The 19,923-nt window shown below is 45.2% G+C and overlaps 1 protein-coding gene across 1 annotated transcript; it reads right to left on the bottom strand.

Annotated features, from left to right (window-relative positions):
- Window positions 1-515: 515 nt before the first annotated feature.
- LOC148890988 (myosin-7-like) lies at window positions 516-16,641 on the bottom strand. The gene is made up of 38 exons (XM_089009229.1): window positions 16,621-16,641; window positions 16,149-16,371; window positions 15,935-16,078; window positions 15,707-15,863; window positions 15,597-15,624; window positions 15,422-15,530; window positions 15,102-15,194; window positions 14,951-15,014; window positions 14,683-14,781; window positions 14,498-14,601; window positions 14,278-14,416; window positions 14,050-14,168; window positions 13,822-13,971; window positions 13,545-13,715; window positions 13,170-13,479; window positions 13,018-13,088; window positions 12,173-12,378; window positions 11,987-12,110; window positions 9,825-9,961; window positions 8,450-8,705; window positions 8,108-8,350; window positions 6,890-7,066; window positions 6,669-6,814; window positions 6,504-6,594; window positions 5,613-6,002; window positions 5,348-5,474; window positions 5,166-5,284; window positions 4,896-5,092; window positions 4,641-4,824; window positions 4,403-4,568; window positions 4,193-4,317; window positions 3,800-4,108; window positions 3,526-3,729; window positions 3,152-3,448; window positions 2,962-3,066; window positions 2,781-2,876; window positions 1,521-1,655; window positions 516-633 (listed from the first exon to the last, which is right to left on the bottom strand). The coding sequence occupies exons 2-38, from the start codon at window positions 16,347-16,349 to the stop codon at window positions 613-615; spliced, it is 5,814 nt and encodes a 1,937-aa protein (XP_088865355.1). The 5' UTR covers window positions 16,350-16,371; window positions 16,621-16,641; the 3' UTR covers window positions 516-612.
- Between the last annotated feature and the right edge of the window lie 3,282 nt (window positions 16,642-19,923).

Genomic DNA, 19,923 nt, shown 5'->3' with positions numbered 1-19,923 from the left:
CTAACTGGCTATCTAGCTAGCTACCTAACTGGCTATCTAGCTAGCTACCTAGCTAGCCACCTATCTGGCTACCTATCTGGTAATATAGCGGGCTACCTATCTGGCTCTCTAGCTAGCTACCTAGCTGGCTATTTTGCTAGATACCTAGCTGGCTACCTAGCTGGCTATCTAGCTAACTACCTAGCTAGCTACCTATCTGGCTATCTAGCTAGCTACCTAGCTGGCTACCTAACTAGCTACCTAGCTGGCTATCTGGCTAGCTAGCTCTCTATCTATTTGAGTTACTTCTGGGTTGAGTGAACGCTGATGCGTGTGGTTGCCGCTGCCCACCCACAGAAAAACTGATCCTGTGACTGAAAAGTGACCTTGAGAGTTTTGAAAGGCGCTTTGATATGAAATTTATTATTGTTATTATTATTATTATTATTAGTATTAGTACTGTCATGCTAACTGCGAAGCATCCAATAAGAAGGTTGAAAAGGAATTTAAACCAAAAAAAAAAGCAAAGCCCCGTGTGGGATGCAGATGACTTTATTCTACTGAACACGCTTTAGGGAATCGCCAACGGTCTGGCCATCGGTGACTCAGAGGTAAGGAGACCATCAGAGAGGCTCATTCTTCATTTTGTCCTTTCTTCAATGACAGAAAAACAACGTGAATCAGTTAGAGAATTTCCATCCATCCGTCCGTCCGTTCATCTTTTCAATTGGCGTCTATCTGACTGGCTAGCTAGATCGCTACTTAGCTGGCTATCTGGCTAGCTATTATTTGAGTCAGGAAACATATTAGCTATCTATCTAGCTCGCTGGTTATCATTGGCTATCAATTAGCTAACTGGCTAGCTTTCTATCTTTTTAACTTATTGCGGGTTGAGTGACCGCTGGCGCGTGTGGCTGCCGCTGCTCACCCACAGGAAAACTGATCCTGTGACTGTAAGTGACCTTGAGAGTTTTGAAAGGTGCTTATAAATTAAATGTATTATTATTATTATTATTATTAGCTATCTATTGGCTAGCTAGCTGGCTATCTATCCAGCTAGCTGGCTATCTATTAGCTATCTATTAGCTAGATAACTTACTATCTATTAGCTAGCTAGCTAGTTGGCTATCTAGTAGCTATCTATTAACGAGCGAGCTATCTAGCTGGCTATCTATTAGCTATCAATCCAGCTAGCTGGCTATCTATTAGCTAGCCAGCTCGCTAGTTGGCTATCTATTAGCTATCTATTCAGCTAGCTGGTTATCTATTAGCTATCTAATCAACTAGCTGCATCTCTATTAGCTATCTATTAGCTAGCTTGATAGTTTACTATCTATTAGCTATCGATTGGCTATCAGAAAACCTTTATTCGTCCCAGAAGGGGGAAATTTGCAGTCCACAGCAGCATTTGAGTTACTTTCGGGGTTAGTGAACGCTGACGCGTGTGGCTGCCGCTGCTCACCTACAGAAAAACTTATCCGATGATCTTGAGAGTTTAGAAATGAAATGTATTCTTGTGATGCTTATGATTCCAAAGTGACCTTTGGTCCAAGGTCGCGACTCTTGGCGCGCAGCTTGTTGACCTGCGACTCGGCCATGTCGGCTCTCTCCTCCGCTTCGTCCAGTTCGTGTTGCATCTTGCGCAACTTGAGCAAGTTGCCGTTGGCTTGTTCCTCCTGCGCACGCACACGTTGGCGGGAATTCAACATGTTGCGCAAAACGACATTCGCTGCCATTTGCTTTTTTGATTTGAGTTTCAAGGTGGCTTCAGCGCGCCTCCGCTTTTTGCTTCATTTCAAACATCAACATTGAATTGAAGGCACATTGGACATTGATGACACACTTCACTTTTTGCAAACAACTACGGCGCCATTGTTCTTTTCTTCTTTGTCGGCATCTTACACTTTTTTTTTTTTTTAATGGACAAAATTGTCATTTTAGATTTTTTTTGTATTTGAAGAAATCGCCATTTTAGATTTTTTTTTACATTTTCGAAAATTGCCATTTTAAAATTATTTTAATTAGAAAATTGCCATTTTAAAATACAAAAAAAATGGGAAAATGGCATTTTAGATTTTTTTAATTAGAAAATCACCATTTTATATATTTGTTTATATTTTAGAAATTTGACATTTTACATTTCTTTTAATTAGAAAATTAAATAAATGAATGAATTTTTTTTTATATTTTATAAAATCGACATGTTAGATTTTTTTTAATTTAGAAAATCGCCATTTTAAAATATTTAAAAAATTGGAAAATTGACATTTTAGAGTTGTTTAAATTAGAAAATTACCATTTTAGATTATTTGTTTTGTATTTGACAAAATTGATATGTGAGATTTTTTAATGTGAAAATCGCAATTTTTTTGTTTCAAAAATTGTTCTTATATTTTAGAAAATTTACATTTTAGAATTTTTTTATAATTTAGAAATTACCATTTTTAGATTGGTTTTAATACTTGGAAAATTGCCATTTTAGAATTATTTTAATTAGAAAATTGTCATTTTAGAATATTAAAAGCAAATTGGAAAATTGACATTTTAGATTTGTTTAAATGAGAAAATCACCATTTTAGTTTTTTTTATATTTTAGAAAATTGACATTTTAGATGTTTTTTTTCATTGGAAAATTGCCATTTTAGATTGTTTTTTTTACGTTTTAAAAAATTGCCATGTTATATATTAAAAATACTTCACCAATTTAGATGAGTTTTAATATTTGGAAAATGGCCATTTTTTTTCATTGTAAATGTTATGAAATGCCATTTGTCCCCCGCAGGGTGAGACTTTGGACTTACGGCCTCCTCAGCAGTCCTCTTGTACGACTTGACTTTGAGCTGGAGCTTATCCAGCAGGTCTTGCAGACGGGCGACGTTCTTGCGATCCTCTTCGCTCTGCAATCAAGATGGAACGATGCATCGAGGGGACGTCCGTTTTTTTTCACTTCTTCTGCACGCACCATGCGTGGTTTCCTCTCACCTGGTAGCTGAGCTCTTTCATGCGTCGCTCATACTTGCGCACTCCCTTGATTGCGTCACTGGACTTTCTTTCTTCATTTTCCAGTTCACTTTCAAGCTCTTTGATCTAGGAGGAGGACAATATGAAATCATAATCATAATAAATGTCATTTCATGTACGGTAGGAGGCCATGAGGTGGAGTGACGCTTACCCTGGCCTCCAGTTTCTGCATTTGTTTCTTGCCTCCCTTCATTGCAATTTGTTCCGCCTCATCCAGACGGTGCTGCAGGTCTTTGATGGTTTGCTCCATGTTCTTCTTCATACGCTCCAGGTGAGAGCAAGTGTCCTGCTCTTTCTTCAGCTCTTCCGCCATCATGGCGGCATCCGTGATGGCCTTCTTGGCCTTCTCCTCGGCGTTCCTGCATTCCTGCACTGCTTCCTCGACTTCATTCTGAAGCTGGGATGCATCGGCTTCCAGTTTCTTCTTCTGGTTGATCAGACCTGTGTTCTGCGTAGGATTTGAGATGTGAGATTTCAAAAAGTGCTGCCCCACAAAGCCACCTGTGTCCAAAAATGGTCTCTTACCTGAGAGTGCAGAAGCTGCACCCTCTCGCTAACGTCCAGCAGCTCTTGCTCAGCAAGTTTGCGACTCCTTTCGGTTTGTTCGAGAGCAGCCCTCAGTTCCTCCAGCTCCGCTTGAATCAGGTTGTTGCGTCTCTCCACAACGGCCATGTTCTCTTTGAGGTCATCGTTGGCGCGAAGGGACTCGTCCAGTTGCAGCTGCCGATCCTTGAGGACCAGAGGCAAAAGTTCAAACGGTCTTTCTTCGGAAAGGTAGCTTTCATCAGGCCGTTGGTACCTTGAGATGGCCGTGGACAGACTTGAGTTGCTTCTGAGCCTCGGCCGCCTGCCTGTTGGCCTGACTGAGCTGGATCTCCATCTCATTGAGGTCTCCCTCCATCTTCTTCTTCAAACGAAGGGCCTCGTTCCTGCTGCGGGTCTCGGCTTCGAGGGCGCTCTGAAGGTTGTCGACCACCCTCTGTTGGTTTCTCTTGGCTTGCTCCAGCTCCTCGTCTTTCTCCGCCAGTTTCCGTTCAATGTCGGCTTTGATCTGGTTGAACTCAAGCTGGGCTCGTAGAATTTTTCCTTCCTCATGCTCCAACGTGGCCTGCAAAGATCACATTGCGTGGGATGGCTTCACTTGCCGGGTCTTCGACGTCTGGCGTCGGGTTTTCCGAGACGCCAAAGCTACCTCTGCCTCTTCCAAAGCGGCTTGGGTGTCAGACTTCTCCTGTTCCAACTGCTTTCGGATCTTCTCCAGCTCATGGATGCTCTTTCCCGCTTCGCCGATTTGATCGCTGAGGTCGGATATTTCCTCTTGACGAACGAAACAAACACACACATATGAATTCGCCATCTTCATATCGGATGGAAAGAAAGGATCAAATGGATGCCGGCTGACCTTGCAGGTTCTTGTTTTCTCTCTTCAGCGTCTCCGAGTGCTCGAGAGATTCTTCGTAGGAGTTCTTCAGTTTAAAAAGCTCCGTGCTCAAAGTCCTCGCGTCCTTCTGAGAACTTTCCAACTCTGTTTGGGACTCCTCGTACTTCTGCTTCCACTCTGCCAGGATCTGAAAAAGCGCCCCTCTCTTTAGATCTTTGAAATTGTGCTTCTGGAAAATAAAATGGCGACTGAATTGGACCTTGTCAAAGTTTCTTTGCTTCTTGTCCAGGGCAGCGGCTGCGGCGTTGGACCTCTCCACGTCCACCATGAGGTCTTCGATCTCGTTCTGCAGTCTGTGTTTGGTCTTCTCCAGAGAGGAACATTTGGCGTTGGTCGCTTCCACGGCCTCCTCGGCGTCCTGGAGACGCTGAGCCAGCTTCTTCCTGCATTTCAGTCCCCGGACCTTAGTTTTCCGGCGGCGCTGTCGTTTTCACCGTCGAAGATGGACTCTTACTTGGCCTCTTCCAGTTCTTCGGTCCTCTGGATGGCGTCGGTTTCATACTTGGTCCTCCACTGAGCCACCTCCGAGTTGGCCTTGGACAAGCCACGCTGCAGTTCGGCCTTGGCTTCCTGCTCCTCCTCGTACTGCTCCCTGAGCAGGTCGCAGTCGTGGCGGGAGGACTGCACGGCGTGGGCTAAGGCGTTCTTGGCCTGAAACGAGCGGACCGTCGGCCTGCGGCTCACCTTGCGAGAACGTCACTTTTGCGGCGTGTCATTTTCAAACCTTGACTTCCTCTTCCAGTTGCCTTTTCAAGTCTTCCATTTGTTGACTGTAGGATTGTTTTCCTCGTGTGAGTTGCGACACCAGGGAGTCCTTCTCCTCCAGCTGCCTGGCCAGCTCGCCTAACGTTCACGAGGCCGTCAGACTCCTTCGATATCAGACAAAGCCAACGCCAGGCGCCGTACCGTTTTCTGTTTGTAGTTTGGCTTTGTGCATGGTGAAGTCATTGATGGTGCGCTGGCCCTCCTCCGCCTTTGTTTTATATTCGCTCATCTGGTCTTCCAGGGACCGGCACATTTTCTCCAGATGATTCTGAAATGAAGAAAGGACCAATTTTGTCCTCCACGTCTGTGAACCCCACCAAGGAGGCAGAGGGCCAGAATGGCAAACGGGCTGCTGAGGCGTGAGCCGTCAATGGAAAGCAATCATCTTCCACCTCATGCGGGTTACCTTGGACTTGACCACGTGCTCCATGTTGGAGACGACGTCGTCCAGTTCCAGCCTGAGTTCGCTCTTCTCCTTCTCCAGTTTCTGCTTGACTCTTTGCAAGTTGTCAATCTGCTCGCCCAGGTCGGCAACGCTGTCGGCTTGCTTCTTCCTCAGGGTGGCGGCGGTGGTTTCGTGCTGCAGGGTGGCCTCTTCCAGGTCCCGGCGCAGTTTCTGGAACTCGGCCTCCCTCTTCTTGTTCATCTCGATCTGGGCGGACGTGGCACCGCCCGCCTCCTCCAGCCTCTCGCTGATCTCCTCCAGCTCTCTGGCCAAGTCCGCCCTCTGCTTTTCCACCTTGGCTCGAGCCGCTCGCTCCGCCTCCAGCTCTTCCTCCAGCTCCTCGATGCGGGCCTGATACACAATCCAGTCAGATGCAAAAGGTGAACGCTCGATGATCCTGCGCCTTACAGTCCAGTGTGTCTTATACCAATGTCTGAAACACCTCGGGAAAGTCCGGAAGCGCGAAGCAGGCTTCTGATTGGCTGCCGAGCCGAGTATGCAAATTACCAAACGAACCGAAATTGCGAAATGTCCAAACAACCGACGTTTTTCAACCTCTTCTATTGCCTGAGACCGTCGCTGAGACAACTTTATTGAATAAAGCAAACGTTTGATTTTATTTTTTTCTTGAAGAAGTTGTCGGCCACTCGGGCGGAGACGTTTTGTAAGTTGTACGCCCGACGTAAAAGTTGCACACCCCGGGTGTCCGGGCAGACGTTATTTCAGACACTGGTTACACACTGGAAAATCTTGGTCATCAATGGGTGGAGTGGAAAAAACATTAGAATGGCTAATTGTGATGGTAACGTGACCTTTAATTAAATTCATAATTAAAAATGATTGTGATCATACCTGCAACTCCTTCAGCTTTTTCTGGAGTTGTGTACTCATAGCTTGCTCGTCTTCGATTTTGCCCAACAGTTGGGAAATTTCAAAATCTTTCCTGTGGAAGAATGCATTTTAGTCTGTGGGGAAGTTCTTTGAAACATACTTTTTTTTGGTCCAGTAAGCCCTTACTTTTTCATCCTGTCTTCAAGTTGCTGCTTGTCATTTTCCAGGTCCATTAGACTCTCTTGAGCTAATTTCAAGTCCCCTTCCAGCTTTCGCTTTGCCCTTTCAAGGTCCATCCGGACCTTTTTCTCTTGCTCCAGGGACCCTTCCAACTGTTGGGGGGTCACAATAAAGTTGGTTAGGTGGCATCAATGACCGGTTTGGTGACCTTTCACCTCGCAGCTTACGTCATCCACTTGCTGCTCCAGTTTTGACTTGGCCTTGGTCAGAGTGTTGACTTTGTCTTCTTCACTTTGAAGGTCGTCCAGCGTTTGCTGATGAGCTTCTTGCAAAGCCTTCTTCTCCTTGGTCAGCTTGGCGATGATTTCATCTAAGGCGCCCATTTCCTCGGTCAGGTTCTTGACCTGGTCACACATAGTTGTATTTTCAGCTCAGGCGCGATGGCGTTTGTCTGCCAAATGGTATTATTGCATGAGGAAGTCTGGAGTGACAGAAAAGTATGCCAGAGCGGTGCAAGACATGTATCACGACTGTGAGACAGTTGTGAGGTGTGCTGTCGGTGTGACGGAGGAATTCAAGGTGGAGGTGGGACTCCACCAGGGGTCAGCTCTGAGCCCCTTCTAATTCGCGATGGTGATGGACAGACGATGTTAGACAAGAATCTCCTTGGATCATGACGTTTGCAGATGACATTGTGATCTGTAGCGAGAACGGGGAACAGGTGGCGGAGAAACTAGAGATGTGGACATATGCCTTGGAAAGGAGAGGAATGAAGATCAGTCGCAGCAAGACGGAATATATGTGTGTGAATGAGAGGGATCCAAGTGCAAGAGTGATGCTACAGGGAGAAGAGATAAAGAAGGTGGAGGATTTTAAGTACTTGGGGTCAACTGTCCAGAGCAATGGAGAGTGTGGAAAAGAGGCGAAGAAGCGTGTCCAGGCAGGCTGGAGCGGCTGGAGAAAAATGTCAGGTGTGATGTGCTAGGAAGAAAGGAAAAGTATCTAAAACGGTGGTGAGAGCACCCATGATGTTTGGACTGGAGACAGTGCCACTGAAGAAAAGACAGGAAGCAGAGCTGGCGGTAGCAGAGCTGAAGATGTTGAGGTTGTCTTTGGGAGTGACCAGGATGGATATGATCAGGAATGAGTACATTAGATGGACAACTCATATTAGAGGCTTTGCAGAGAAAGTCAGACCGAGATGGTTTGAACATGTCCAGAGGAGAGAGAGTGACTACATCGGGAGAAGGATGCTGAGCCTTGAACTGCCAGGCAGGAGACCGAGAGGAAGACCCAAGAGGAGCTTTATGGATGTTATCAAAGAGGACATGAAGGTAGCTGGGGTGAGAGAAGAGGATGTAGAAAACCTGGTTAGATGGAGGACACTGATTGGCTGATGGGAAAGTCCAAAGGAAAAGAAGAAGATTTTTTGGGTCACCCTGTACCTTGTTTTCCGTGGCGTGTTTCTCCTTCTCCACTTTAGCCAGCGTTAGCTCCAAGTCGTCAATGTCCTTCTTGAGCTCGGAGCACTCGTCCTCCAGCTTCCTCTTCTTGGCCGTGAGTTCAGCGTTCATCTCCTCCTCGTCCTCCAGACGTTCGCTCAATTCTTTGGCTTTGGCTTCCATCTGGATTTTGTTTTTAATCAGGCCCTCGCATCTTTCCTCGGCATCGCAGAGATTATCCTGCTCCTGTTGTTGTCAACAAATATGCACGCACACGTCAGCGCGAGACGGCGGGCTAGCTCGCCGCAGTCTTAACGCGAGCGCCGTTTCCCACGTGAGACGTACGGTCTGAACTTGAAGCTGCAAGTCATTTTTCTCTTGGAGAAGCGTGACCATTTTCTCTTCCAGTTCCTTTTTGCGGGCTTCCGATTTGGCGTAGGCCTCTTTTAGTTTGGTGAACTCTTCCTTCATGTTGGCCATTTCCTTTTCCGTCTCGGCTGACTTGAGCAGAGGTTTGATCTTGAAGAACATCTTCATCCAAGGCCAATTCTTCACCCCCATGAAGGCACGGATGTTCCACTGGATCACAAGTAAGGCATCCCTGTTGACGACAGTTGATTTGACGTGAGTACTGGATTCAATGAATCCCAATTACGCGCCGCTTGTACAGGTAGCATTCGATTTACGACCACCCGTACTTGCCAGTCATTTAGCCTCCGAATCTCTATTCAACACTTGGAATGGATTTCGACTTACGACCATTTGGTCGGAGCGGAACCCGGTCGTAAGGCGAATGTTACCTGTACATTCGAGTTACGACCGGGTTCCGTTACAACAAAACGGTCGTAAGTCGAAATCCATTCAAAATGGCTAACGTGACGTTTACACGACAGGATAGTATACGATGTCAATCTGTTGTTTTAAAGCAACACTTAAAATAGAATGTATTATTATTTATTATACTATTATATACCAAACTGTTCATTGATAATTTATTTTAAATAATAAAAAAATTCAGTGTCATTTTTATCATTTTATATTTCATATTATCGCTTCTTATGACTGTATAACTGTACCTGTAATGTATACAAAACTGTCTACTGTACAGCTCATTTATAAATGTTGTACTTACCTTTTAGTGTCCTTTTGATCATTTTATATGTCATATTATCGATTTTTATTACTGTATAACTGTACCTGTCATCCATATAAAACTGTTTACTGTACAGTTCATTGATACATTTTATCCTTAAGTGTCGTTTTTATCATTTTATATTCCATATTATCGATTTATATTTAGATTTTATATCGTGAGTTAAAGAAAACACATACGTAATGAAAACTGCTGTTGAAAACTCCCCCTGCTAACGGCCAGAAGAGGTCGCCCGACACACACGCTCGGATTCAGGCGGACGCCAAAGGAAAAAAAAGCAGTGTACATTAAGTAGTACAGGAGACGGTATCTGCACTCTATAAATACTGTATTGAGTGTAGTCACGCAGTAGATTGCTGTGCAAGTGTGTGACATGCTGGCTAGCCAAAATTGTAGTACCCGTTGCCGGCTGCTTGCGCGTTGCGGCGCCAGGCGTAGACTTAAAATGTAAAAAATAGGATCTGGAGGTCGTGATCGTAAATACGGGTGGTCGTCAGTCAAGCTGGTCGTAAATTGGATGTTACCTGTATTTTTTTTTTTGGACAGAATTTGGAATTGAAGTTTTACCTTCGTTCTACAATCTTCTGGAATTCAATTCTTGCCAGAAGACCCCTTGAGCGGGATTGGATGCCAGTGATGATGAGCGCTAATCGGTCATCTCGCATTTCTTCCAGCTGACCCAGCAGTCCGGCTTTAAAGAACACCTGTCGGGGCGCATCGTGAAAAATCCCATGAAAAACCACCAAAATCAACGTAATAAAGTGCGGCGGAAGTGACGTCACGACACCTGCCTCCGCCTGACGCGCCAGTCCCAAGACGCCAGTGATGGGAATTTCGGCTCTTTTTAGAGAGCCGGTTCTTTTGGCTCGGCTCACTTATAAGATCTGGCACTTTCGGCTCCCAAATCGCTCCTCAGTTTTTCTTTTATTGTTGTTGATTAAATTAATTTACTACCAAAATTATACAATACAGTATATCATTTTTAAAATTTATGTGACTTTATTTATATTCCTGTGTGTGCACGCGCGCGTGTGTGTGTATGTCTTCCACCACGAATTTTGACCAATCGAGTGCGACTTTAACCGAAGGGGTATCGTAATCGGCTCCTACAATCGGCTCCCTATTAAGAGCCTGATCCAGGCGTACACTTCAAAGAGACGGCTCTAAGAGCCGGTTCGTTCGTGAACGACACATCACTCCAAGACGCCCGCCATTGAGGTGAACCGCAACTTGTTGTTCCTCACAATTGGGGGAGTTCATATTTCCGTTTACTTTTCTTATCGTGTTGTGTGTTGCCGGCGTGGTTCCTATTAATCGTCCTTGGCCAAAAATCGCTTTCTGTGCTGTTGTTAGACTGACACTTTGGTCGCAGAAACTTTTTACGTGTCGACGTGGTTAGCAAATCCTCGTTTCCCCCCCAGATATTCTACGAGGCCGAACGAGCCTCCGTCGTGTTTTTTTTTTTCAGGAGTACCCGGATCGACGGACCGGTCCATATTGGTACCGGGCCACACAGATAAATAAATGACTTTCATTACCTCCGCTTCCTTATACAGTGATACCTTGGCTTACGAACTTACAGAGTGTGTAAGGTGAAAAGTGTGTATCCCTAACATCAATTTCCCATAGGAAATCATCAAAACGAGAATAATCCGTTCACAGGTCCCTATAAAACATAATTTACTACTTTCTAATTTTGTAAGCCTTAAAATTACACAACATTTACCTTACCTTATTTTATGTAAAATAAATGTGCCATGGTATTGTAATTAAAGAAATTAACTGTACGGTAATAAAGCGGTTTTATTGACCTTTGTGATGGTCGTTGATGGCTTGATGGAATGGAGTGTCCGCTTTCATCAGCATGAAACACTTGATGAGGAACGTAGCCTCCTTCGTCCACCATCTTGAGGAATGATTCCTTGTAAGCTTTGGCAGCTTTATTGTCAGAACTGGCTGCCTCGCCATGACAAATGACACGATGAACCCGTGTACGACGCTTAAAGTTCTGGAACCATCTGTGACTAGCCTTGAAATCATCAATGGATGACGAACTTCCAGGTTGCTTCTTGACGATATCCGAGTGAAGTTGCCGTGCTTTCTCTGCGATGATTTCACCGAGTTCCACATCAATTGTGTTCTGTTTAGCTGGGTTGATAGCTTTTTGCATCAAGTGTACAGATGGCGTGTGCGGGTTATTTGTGGAGACTGATTCATCGGATATTTTAACCTTGCAGTGGACACTGCCTTTGAACTATCAATAAAGTTGAAACAAGTCCAAATTTCACTGTTTTTTCCATCCATTTTCTCACTCTTTCTCTGTTGTCTGCCTAACTATTTTTATGAGCAGTTCTGTGTTTCTGTAAACTGCTGCGTTCTAGACCAATCACGTGTGGCTTTAACGAAGACTAGGGGCGGGGAATAGAGGACAAAAAAAGTCCCCTGCCATTTACTTGTTTGAAGAACGGGCTCGTTCACGAACGACACATCACTTGTTGTGCTCCGTGTGTTTCCCGAAAAATAGTTCGTATGCCAAGATTAAATTCTCACGATTTTAACGTTCGTAAGCCAAGGCGTTCGTAAGCCGAGGTATCACTGTATTTCGGGCATTTTATTTTGAAAAATGACCGGATCCTCTGTTTAAATCCATCAATAGTATGCCAATCTTGACACAAGTCAAGATGCATTTCTCGTTCAACTTCGTCTTAGGCAACGTGTGGACTACAGACCTTGGTGTGTCCTAGCTTGTACTGGTTGTGGTCAATATCCAGAGAGCCGAGCAGTTTCTCCGCAGCTTTCTTGTTGTCAATGAACTGTCCTTCAGGAATGGCATTGGGGTTGAGAATACGGTATCTAGAATGACAACGAGACAATGATCCATCTGATTCAATGTGCAATTGACTCCGATGTTCCACCTCTGTTTGAAATCTCCGTAGAGGATCCTGTTTGGGAAGCCCTTCCTGCAGATCCGGATGCCTTCCAGCACGCCGTTACAGCGCAGCTGGTGCATGACCAGCGGGTTTTCCATGGCTCCGGGAGTCTTGGTCTCATTGGGGATGATGCAGCGCACAAAGTGCGGGTGAGTAGACCTCAAGTTGGCCATCAGCTTGTTTAGATTCTCCTGCAAGTTGTCGAGAAGATTTTCGTCACATTAGTTCTGACATGTCCAAAGTTGTATGAGTACAGTGATACGGCTTACCAACTTAATTGGTTCCCAGAAAGTGTGTGTAAGGCGAAAAGAAAGTGTCTATTCCAAACATTAATTTCCCATAGGAAACCATTAAAATGAGAATAATCCGTTCTCCGGTCCGCATAAAACATAATTTTCTACCAAATAAGCCTTAAAACTACACAATTGCTAATATGCGGAGGGTGTTGAGGTTTTAGTGTCATGCACTGGACGTCAACTCTTTGTTTCTGTACTTTGCCAAATGGCCGAGCCATTAACTGCCCATCATTTAAAGTTGGTGAGACGAGCTGTCCTTTATATCCTGTGACAGACGCTCATGCCACCATGGCCATCTTGCATTGATTTTACCTGTGATGGTTTTTTCACTGAGACCTATCGGGAATTGTTTCTCACGTTGCTTGATACTAAGTATCCCGTAACAAACGTGAAGCTGCAGAATTCTTCAAAAATTGCTACAGCTTCAGCTATTATTAAAGCGCTATATAAATGAAGATGGATTGTATTGTATTGTATTGTATTGTATTGTATTGTATTGTAAAAATGTCAAAAGTCAAAAAGGAAAAACCTTACCCTGTGTAAAGCGGACACCGTTTGGAACGAGGAACCTTTCTTTTTACCGCCTTTTCCCTTGCCGCCGGATTCTAAATGAGGAAAACGCAGGTGATTGACACCACTCATCCGAAGCAATCACGTTGAAGGTCTGAGCTGGAAACCAAACGTACCCGAATCGGCTCCTGCATACCCGGCAAACAGAATGGATAACAGCTTGAGGTTTGACTTCTGGAAAAGTCCAACCACGGTCTCGTTCAGGGGATCCTTGTTCTTCACCAGCCAGTTGTTGATGTTGTAATCGACAGTCCCGGCATAGTGGACGAGAGAAAAGTGGGCCTCCGGTTTCCCTTTGACGATTCGCGGCTTCTGGAAGTTGTTGGATTTTCCCAGGTGGTTGTCGTAGAGCTTTGCTTTAAAGGTGGAATCGCTGGCTTTGGGGAACATGCACTCCTCCTCCAGGATGGACATGATGCCCATGGGCTGAAGGGACAAGGAGGGGCAGTGTTAGATTGGTGTTTTGTGTCACCAAAATGTCTCCCTCCTACCTTTTCAATCAGGTCAATGCAGGCCTGCAGGTCCATGCCAAAGTCTATGAAAGTCCATTCGATGCCCTCCTTCTTGTACTCCTCTTGCTCCAGCACAAACATGTGATGGTTGAAAAACTGTTGCAGTTTTTCATTGGTGAAGTTGATGCACAGCTGCTCAAAGGTGTTGAACTGAAACGGCAAGTGGAACAAAGTTATCGCCTTTCCAACTCCACCTTCTCAGTCCAGAGAAAAACAAAAGTATGATTCCACTCCAGGACGAATCACCACAGCTCACATCAAAGATCTCAAATCCAGCGATATCCAGTACGCCAATGAAGTATTGACGAGGTTGCTTGGTGTCCAGAGATTGGTTTATACGGACCACCATCCACAGGAACATCTTCTCATACACTGACTTGGACAGTGCACCGACCGCGTAGTATACCTGGAAAAGACTCGATCAGTTTCTAAAAGTGACCTCCATCCCTTCCTTAAAAGGGCGATTTCCCGCCAGAAAACTGACCTGGGCTACATTTTGTCCCTTGGTGACCCACTCGTTCCCCACTTTGACTCTGGGGTGACAGAGACCCTTGATGAGGTCAGCTGAGTTGAGGCCCATGAGGTAAGCCACTTTGTCAGCCTCTGTCGGGAAAATATCTGTGGTGAGTCCGCGTGGCATTTGACCTCTTGCTGACATCAATATCCAGATACTTATCGTGCTGTGCTAACGGAATCCTGAAGGAATTGTTACCTTCTGTGCCGTCGGCTTCTGCCTGCTCTTCTCGTTGCTTCTGCTTAAACTTCATGTTACCGTAGTGCATGATGCAGCCGGTCAATTTATAAATGCTGTTCTTCTCTTCTTGAGTGAAGCCCAACACATCAAAGGCCTCCTGAAAAATATACAAGCAAGCAAATGAGTCATCGTGACCTTGTTGAATTTAAACAAAGACTCCCATCCATTAGGAGCTCACATCAGTCGCCAGAAGCTCTTCGGAGTCATTGATGGAGGCTACGGTTGTCTCTCCTTGGGAGATGAAGGCGTAGTCGTAGGGGTTGTTGGTGATCAGCAGCATTTCTACAATTGCATCACACATAAATTACTTTTTTAAAAAGTGTGGGGGTGGGTGGTTCTTTGGGAAAAGTTGTGATTTCTTACCAAGAAGTTCTGGTTTCACCTGGGACAAGATCTGGTAGAAGATGTGGTAGTCCCTCTCAGCTTTGAGCTGGTAGGTCACACGAGACTTTTCCAGAAGATCTGTTTGTATTACCCCCCCCCCCCCCCCCAACAACAAAAACAATGTTGTCATTTCTTGTCACAGCAATTGTAAACGTTCACACCATCATTTGATTTCAATGGCACCCCCCACGCCACTCTCGAGTCGAGGTGACTTGGAACGTGTGTAGCGAGAGAACGCTTGACTTACAGGTTTCAATATCGGCAGACGCCAACTTTCCCCGATTGTCAAAATGAATTCTGATGAATTTCCCCTGAGGAGAAAATCAGTCAACATTCATAGCGATGAAATCAATGGCAATCTATTTGTAAGGTTGAAAAGCATCCTGAAATCTACTCACGAATCTGGAAGAGTTGTCATTTCGGATTGTCTTTGCATTCCCAAAGGCCTCCAGGGCGGGGTTGGCCTGGATGATTTGATCCTCCAGGGTACCCTGAAGACAAAATGTCTGAGCCATTGCCTTTTGCAAATAAGCGTGGCTCTACATTCTTTGTGAATTTTGATGAAATCTCCATAGCGGAACGCGGCTACAGCCGTATCCATTCTAAATGGAAGTATCTTTGAGCTACAGCCAAGTTGGGAGTTAGTGTGTATGTAGAGGTCAGCAAAGGAGCAAAATCTGAGCGTAGAGGTTCCACTTTTGCCTCAAGTATGCATCACCTTCCTCTCAACGGCTTGATCTTTTTTGCCGCTTGGAACGGCAGCGATGCTGGCAAAGTATTGAATGACACGCTTGGTGTTGACCGTTTTTCCAGCACCGGATTCTCCCCTGCATCAAAACAAGTTAGCGTTAGCAAAGAATATTAAGCGCTCCATAACATTTTGTCTTTCTCACGTGATTAGAATGGACTGGTTTTCTCTGTCTGTAAAACAAGGCAAGCGGTTGGTGATCAGCCAGAGGTTTTGATCTCCGATTGCAAATTAGCATTGGAGCAGAGTTTGTACCTGCTAGCATGTACTGGTAGGCGTTGTCAGAGATGGAGAAGATGTGGGGTGGAGCTTCGCTCCTCTTCTTTCCGCGGTAGGCAACAACCACCTCTTGGTTGTAGACTGGCAGCCACTTGTAGGGATTGACCGTCACGCAGAACAGCCCAGAGTAGGTCTGCCATAACCAGGAAAACAAACCAAAATGTCTCCAATTCCGCAAAAATGACCGGACGCTGATTTTCGTACATAGATCATCCACGCCGCGTAGCGCTCTTTCAGGTTGAACAGCACGGCGGGCTCGTGAAGGAACGTGAACATGGCCATGTCTTCAATTTTATCAAACTTTGGGGGGTTCTGAGGGTGTACGTCGCTCTCGTTGACCGTCACAGTCTGCGGACATCAAATGAGGGCTTGGTCAAAGATGGACACGCATGTGTCCGGCTTTCGACGATGCGTCTACCTTCCCAAATTCGGTGTGAGCGGTCACTTTGTCACCGTCTCGACTCGTGACGGATGCTTTGACGTATTCAACGTCGGCGTCCGGAACGAAGCATTCCTTCTTCATATCAAATTGTCGAGTTTGGGCTTCCAAACGCTCCTTATCTGACTTCCGAAGAAAAGGAGCAGCTGGCCCAAACTCCGCCATCGCAGCATCGCCCATTTTGATTCTTTGAGGTAGTCTCCTGGGAAGAGACAACGTATGGTCCGGACACATCAAGACCGTATTCCCATTGCTTTTCTCTCCGCAGACCGTAAAACCGTGCACGGTTATTGGTTCTAAAGGCCTTGTGACAAGCTTTCAATAGCAAGTAAACTATTAGCATGTCAAATTGGATTGTCTGCTCCCTGATGTTTTATACATAAAAAGCAATTCAAGCAGGTCAATTCATCGGAAACCAAGTCATGAAATGGAAGTGTAGCGTTGAGGTTACCTGAAGCTGACAAGCGGACTGATGGTTGTGGTGGTTGATGGCAGGTGTGCCTCCCGTTAATAAAGGTTCTTACTCAGCCCAATAAGGCCACGCATCTCGGAGAGATCACATCCTATTTACATATCACAAAACAAAGACGCCCCCATATTGGGCGGCTGCCATTTGTTGACCGCGAGAGAACAATGAGCAAGATTGGACCCGACGGAGGAAGGGGTGGTCGGAGCTTGGGGAGCAAGAGACCCAACCTCCAATTTCAACAGTCATCTTCTTTGCATCGTAACATTGGACACATTGGGCTAGTCTCGATATGGATTGTTTCAAGAAACAATCATGGTTATTTGGCATGACGTGTCGTGACTCCCAGAGTCTCGATTGCAAAACGCAACCAAGGATAACGCATAGGCCGCACGGATTGGGTGGCGTGTTGACGTAGGACGTGCGTTGTATAGACAGACCTTGGCCCGGTTCCGATTCCAAATCAAGGCGCGTCTGTCAAATGATACGGTGTGAAATCCATTTGAAGAGGGAGACTAAAGAGCTGCAGCTGCTGCCTACCAAGAGACAAGACAGGGCAGGGCCAAGGTCGCAGCTGTGGCATCGCTTGATCATCACTCATCAGCACATACCGTATCTATAGCCCCACTCCCTGAACTCTCCAAATGGTCAAATTGGACATTCTTTTGTGTCCGGATTGGATGAATTGAATTCTGAGCGTCACAGCATTGGCCAGAGAGTCGTGACGTGACCGATGCAAATCAGCCTAAACCCACTTGCACAGTACCAGGTACAGGCTGACCCAAAAAGATGTGTCCCCATGAAAATGTCCATTGTGGCTTTGATTAAAAAGTTATTGATTTCAAATTACTAGCACACATAATTCAGTTTATGGAAGACCGTTCGCCGGAGTTTCAGCTATTTCTGTCCATTTTTAGTCCATGTCTGGCTTTCCCAAGATGTGTTCCAAATGTCCACCATTTGGTGGCAAGCAAACCTGGACCGGTCTGACAAAGTGGATTTTCCTGGTCTACATTGTCTTTGAGGAAACCCCCCCCCTAGATAAAAATGTGGGAGTGAAGATTTGGCGAGTGTGGGGCCCATTTTAACCTTGCAGTCTACACTAAGCCTTTTGAACTATCAATAAAGTTGAAACGAGTCCCAAATTTCACTGTTTTTTATCCATGTTCTCACCTTTTCACTTTTGTTTTTTTGTTTCAAGCTCTGTCGTCTGTCTATCTTTCTATCTATTGGTTATCTATTAGCTAGCTAGCTTTCTATCTATTTGAGCTACTTCTTCGTTGAGTGAACGCCGGCGCGTGTGGCTGCCGCTACTCCCCCACAGAAAAACTTGTCCTGTGACAGTAAAGTGACCTTGAGAGTTTTGTAAGGCGCTTAGAAATCAAATGGATTATTATTACTATTATTATTATTGTTATTGTTGTTGTTGTTATTATACTGCTGCTGAAATAGCAATGTACAAAAATCACGCCATCCATCATCAGATAAAACCGGAGCCAGCATGACCTTGACCGCCAGCTTATATGCCGAAAGTGTCGAAGGCCGTTAGGCGAGGCGTTGGCACGCCATTGTTGTCTTGTCGGCGTGCTTTCATCGTACAAAGATAACTTGTTCCATTGCTCCTTGCCATCCCTTGGGAGTTGACTTGAGAGGCGGCTCGGGGACACCAGCCGACGGGACCTATTTGAACACCTCCGGCGATTCGCGGTGACAGGTGACGGCGCCATCGGCAAACAAAGATGGACGTTTTGATGGAACCAAATGCGGAACAGTCGGATGGCGCGCTTTGCCTTGCCAGGCGTGACGCTAGTTTTTTCCCATGTGACAAATAATAATCATCATCATCAGCAGCATAATAATAATAATTATAATAATAATAATAATACATTTAATTTATAAGTGGCTTTCAAAATTCCCAAAGACACTTTACAGTCACAGGACATTTTTTCTGCGGGTGAGCAGCGGCAGCCACACGCGCCAGTGTTCACTCAACCCGGAAGTAACTCAGAAAGAAAACTAGCTAGATATCTAATAGATACAGTAATAATAATACCTTTCATTTCTAAGCGCCTTTCAAAACTCTCAAGGACACTTGACAGTCACAGGATATTTTTTCTGCAGGCGAGCAGCGGCAGCCACACGTGCCAGTGTTCACTCAAACCGGAAGTAATTCGTTTATGTAGGTCAACATGAGCAACGATGGTCAAACCTTGGAGAGACGTTCCGCATATTTGACCTTGAAAGACTCGCGCTGAATAGTCATGAAGTCTTGTTTTCGAGTTGATGACGGTGCCGGAAGTGACGTCACGGAGGGAACGCCCCTGATCGAGAAAGCCACACACAATGCATTTTGGCTACTTTTTTCGTCTGAAAGCACCGTGTTGATGGAGAAATTAGAAGGAAAATGAGGAACAAGAAAGGATCTTTTTCCCAATCTGAATTCTCTGAAGCCATTGTTTTGATTCTGGATCAAGGCAGTTTGTGAAGGAGTAACCTGGTGTGATGTCACAAACAAGGGGGGGGGACTTTCTGAATCTCCCCCGTTCCGAGCTCATTTTTATTTTACTTGAAGTCATTTTTATTGGTGTCTTGCATTTGACTCAAAATATCAGCCTGCGTGTTTTCGATGCTATCAAACGTTTTTCTGCTGTCGGTTATGAAACAAAAAAAATGGTGTCGGTTGTCCTTTAAGTGAGAGGTGGTGGACGGACGGCCGTTATCTGGCGCTTTCGTCATCGTATTGTTCCCTCTTCATGGGCCTTGACGACAAAGATAACCCTGTCAAATTCTTGTCTGGATTGAGAAACCAACGCAACAGCTGTCCGGCCGGCCTTGTGGACGGACGACAGTGAACACATGCAAAAGTTCTCCGAAAATATAATCGATCACAGCAATCAATTTCAAAATCTATTTCAGTGATCTTTCACATTTGCTTTTTTTTAATTTCATTTTGTTTTGGTGCATTTGAAACATGTTGATCAAAATGGCCTGTAGCTTTTAGCCTCGTAGCTTAGCATTTGAGGAGAACAAATAATAATAATAATAATACATTTCATTTGTAAGCGCCTTTCAAAACTCTCAAGGTCACTTTACAGTCGCAGGAGAAGTTTTTCTGTGGGTGAGCAGCGGCAGCCACATGCGCCAGCGTTCACTCAACCCGGAAATAAATGAAATCGATAGAAAGCTAGCCAGCCAGCCAATATTCATGCAGAGATGACGTTTTATTTTATTTATGAAATAAAACTGCTTTTTCCCCCTTGAAGTTCAATGTTACTTCCGGGTTGAGTG

The sequence above is a fragment of the Hippocampus bargibanti genome, linkage group LG11, assembly GCF_051943395.1.
Source record: "Hippocampus bargibanti isolate YZ-2025 linkage group LG11, ASM5194339v1, whole genome shotgun sequence".
NCBI classification, from domain to species: Eukaryota; Metazoa; Chordata; class Actinopteri; order Syngnathiformes; family Syngnathidae; genus Hippocampus; species Hippocampus bargibanti.
Note: the sequence above shows the minus strand (reverse complement) of the source record. Positions and strands in the feature narration are given on the sequence as shown.

Coding starts and splice junctions, on each gene's coding strand:
- LOC148890988 (XM_089009229.1), bottom strand. CDS start 16,349: ATGGGCGATGCTGCGATGGCGGAGTTTGGGCCAGCTGCTCCTTTTCTT. Junction 15,864..15,934: donor ACGCGGCGTGGATGATCTAT/GTACGAAAATCA, acceptor TGGTTATGGCAG/ACCTACTCTGGGCTGTTCTG. Junction 12,111..12,172: donor TACGGAGATTTCAAACAGAG/GTGGAACATCGG, acceptor TTGTCATTCTAG/ATACCGTATTCTCAACCCCA.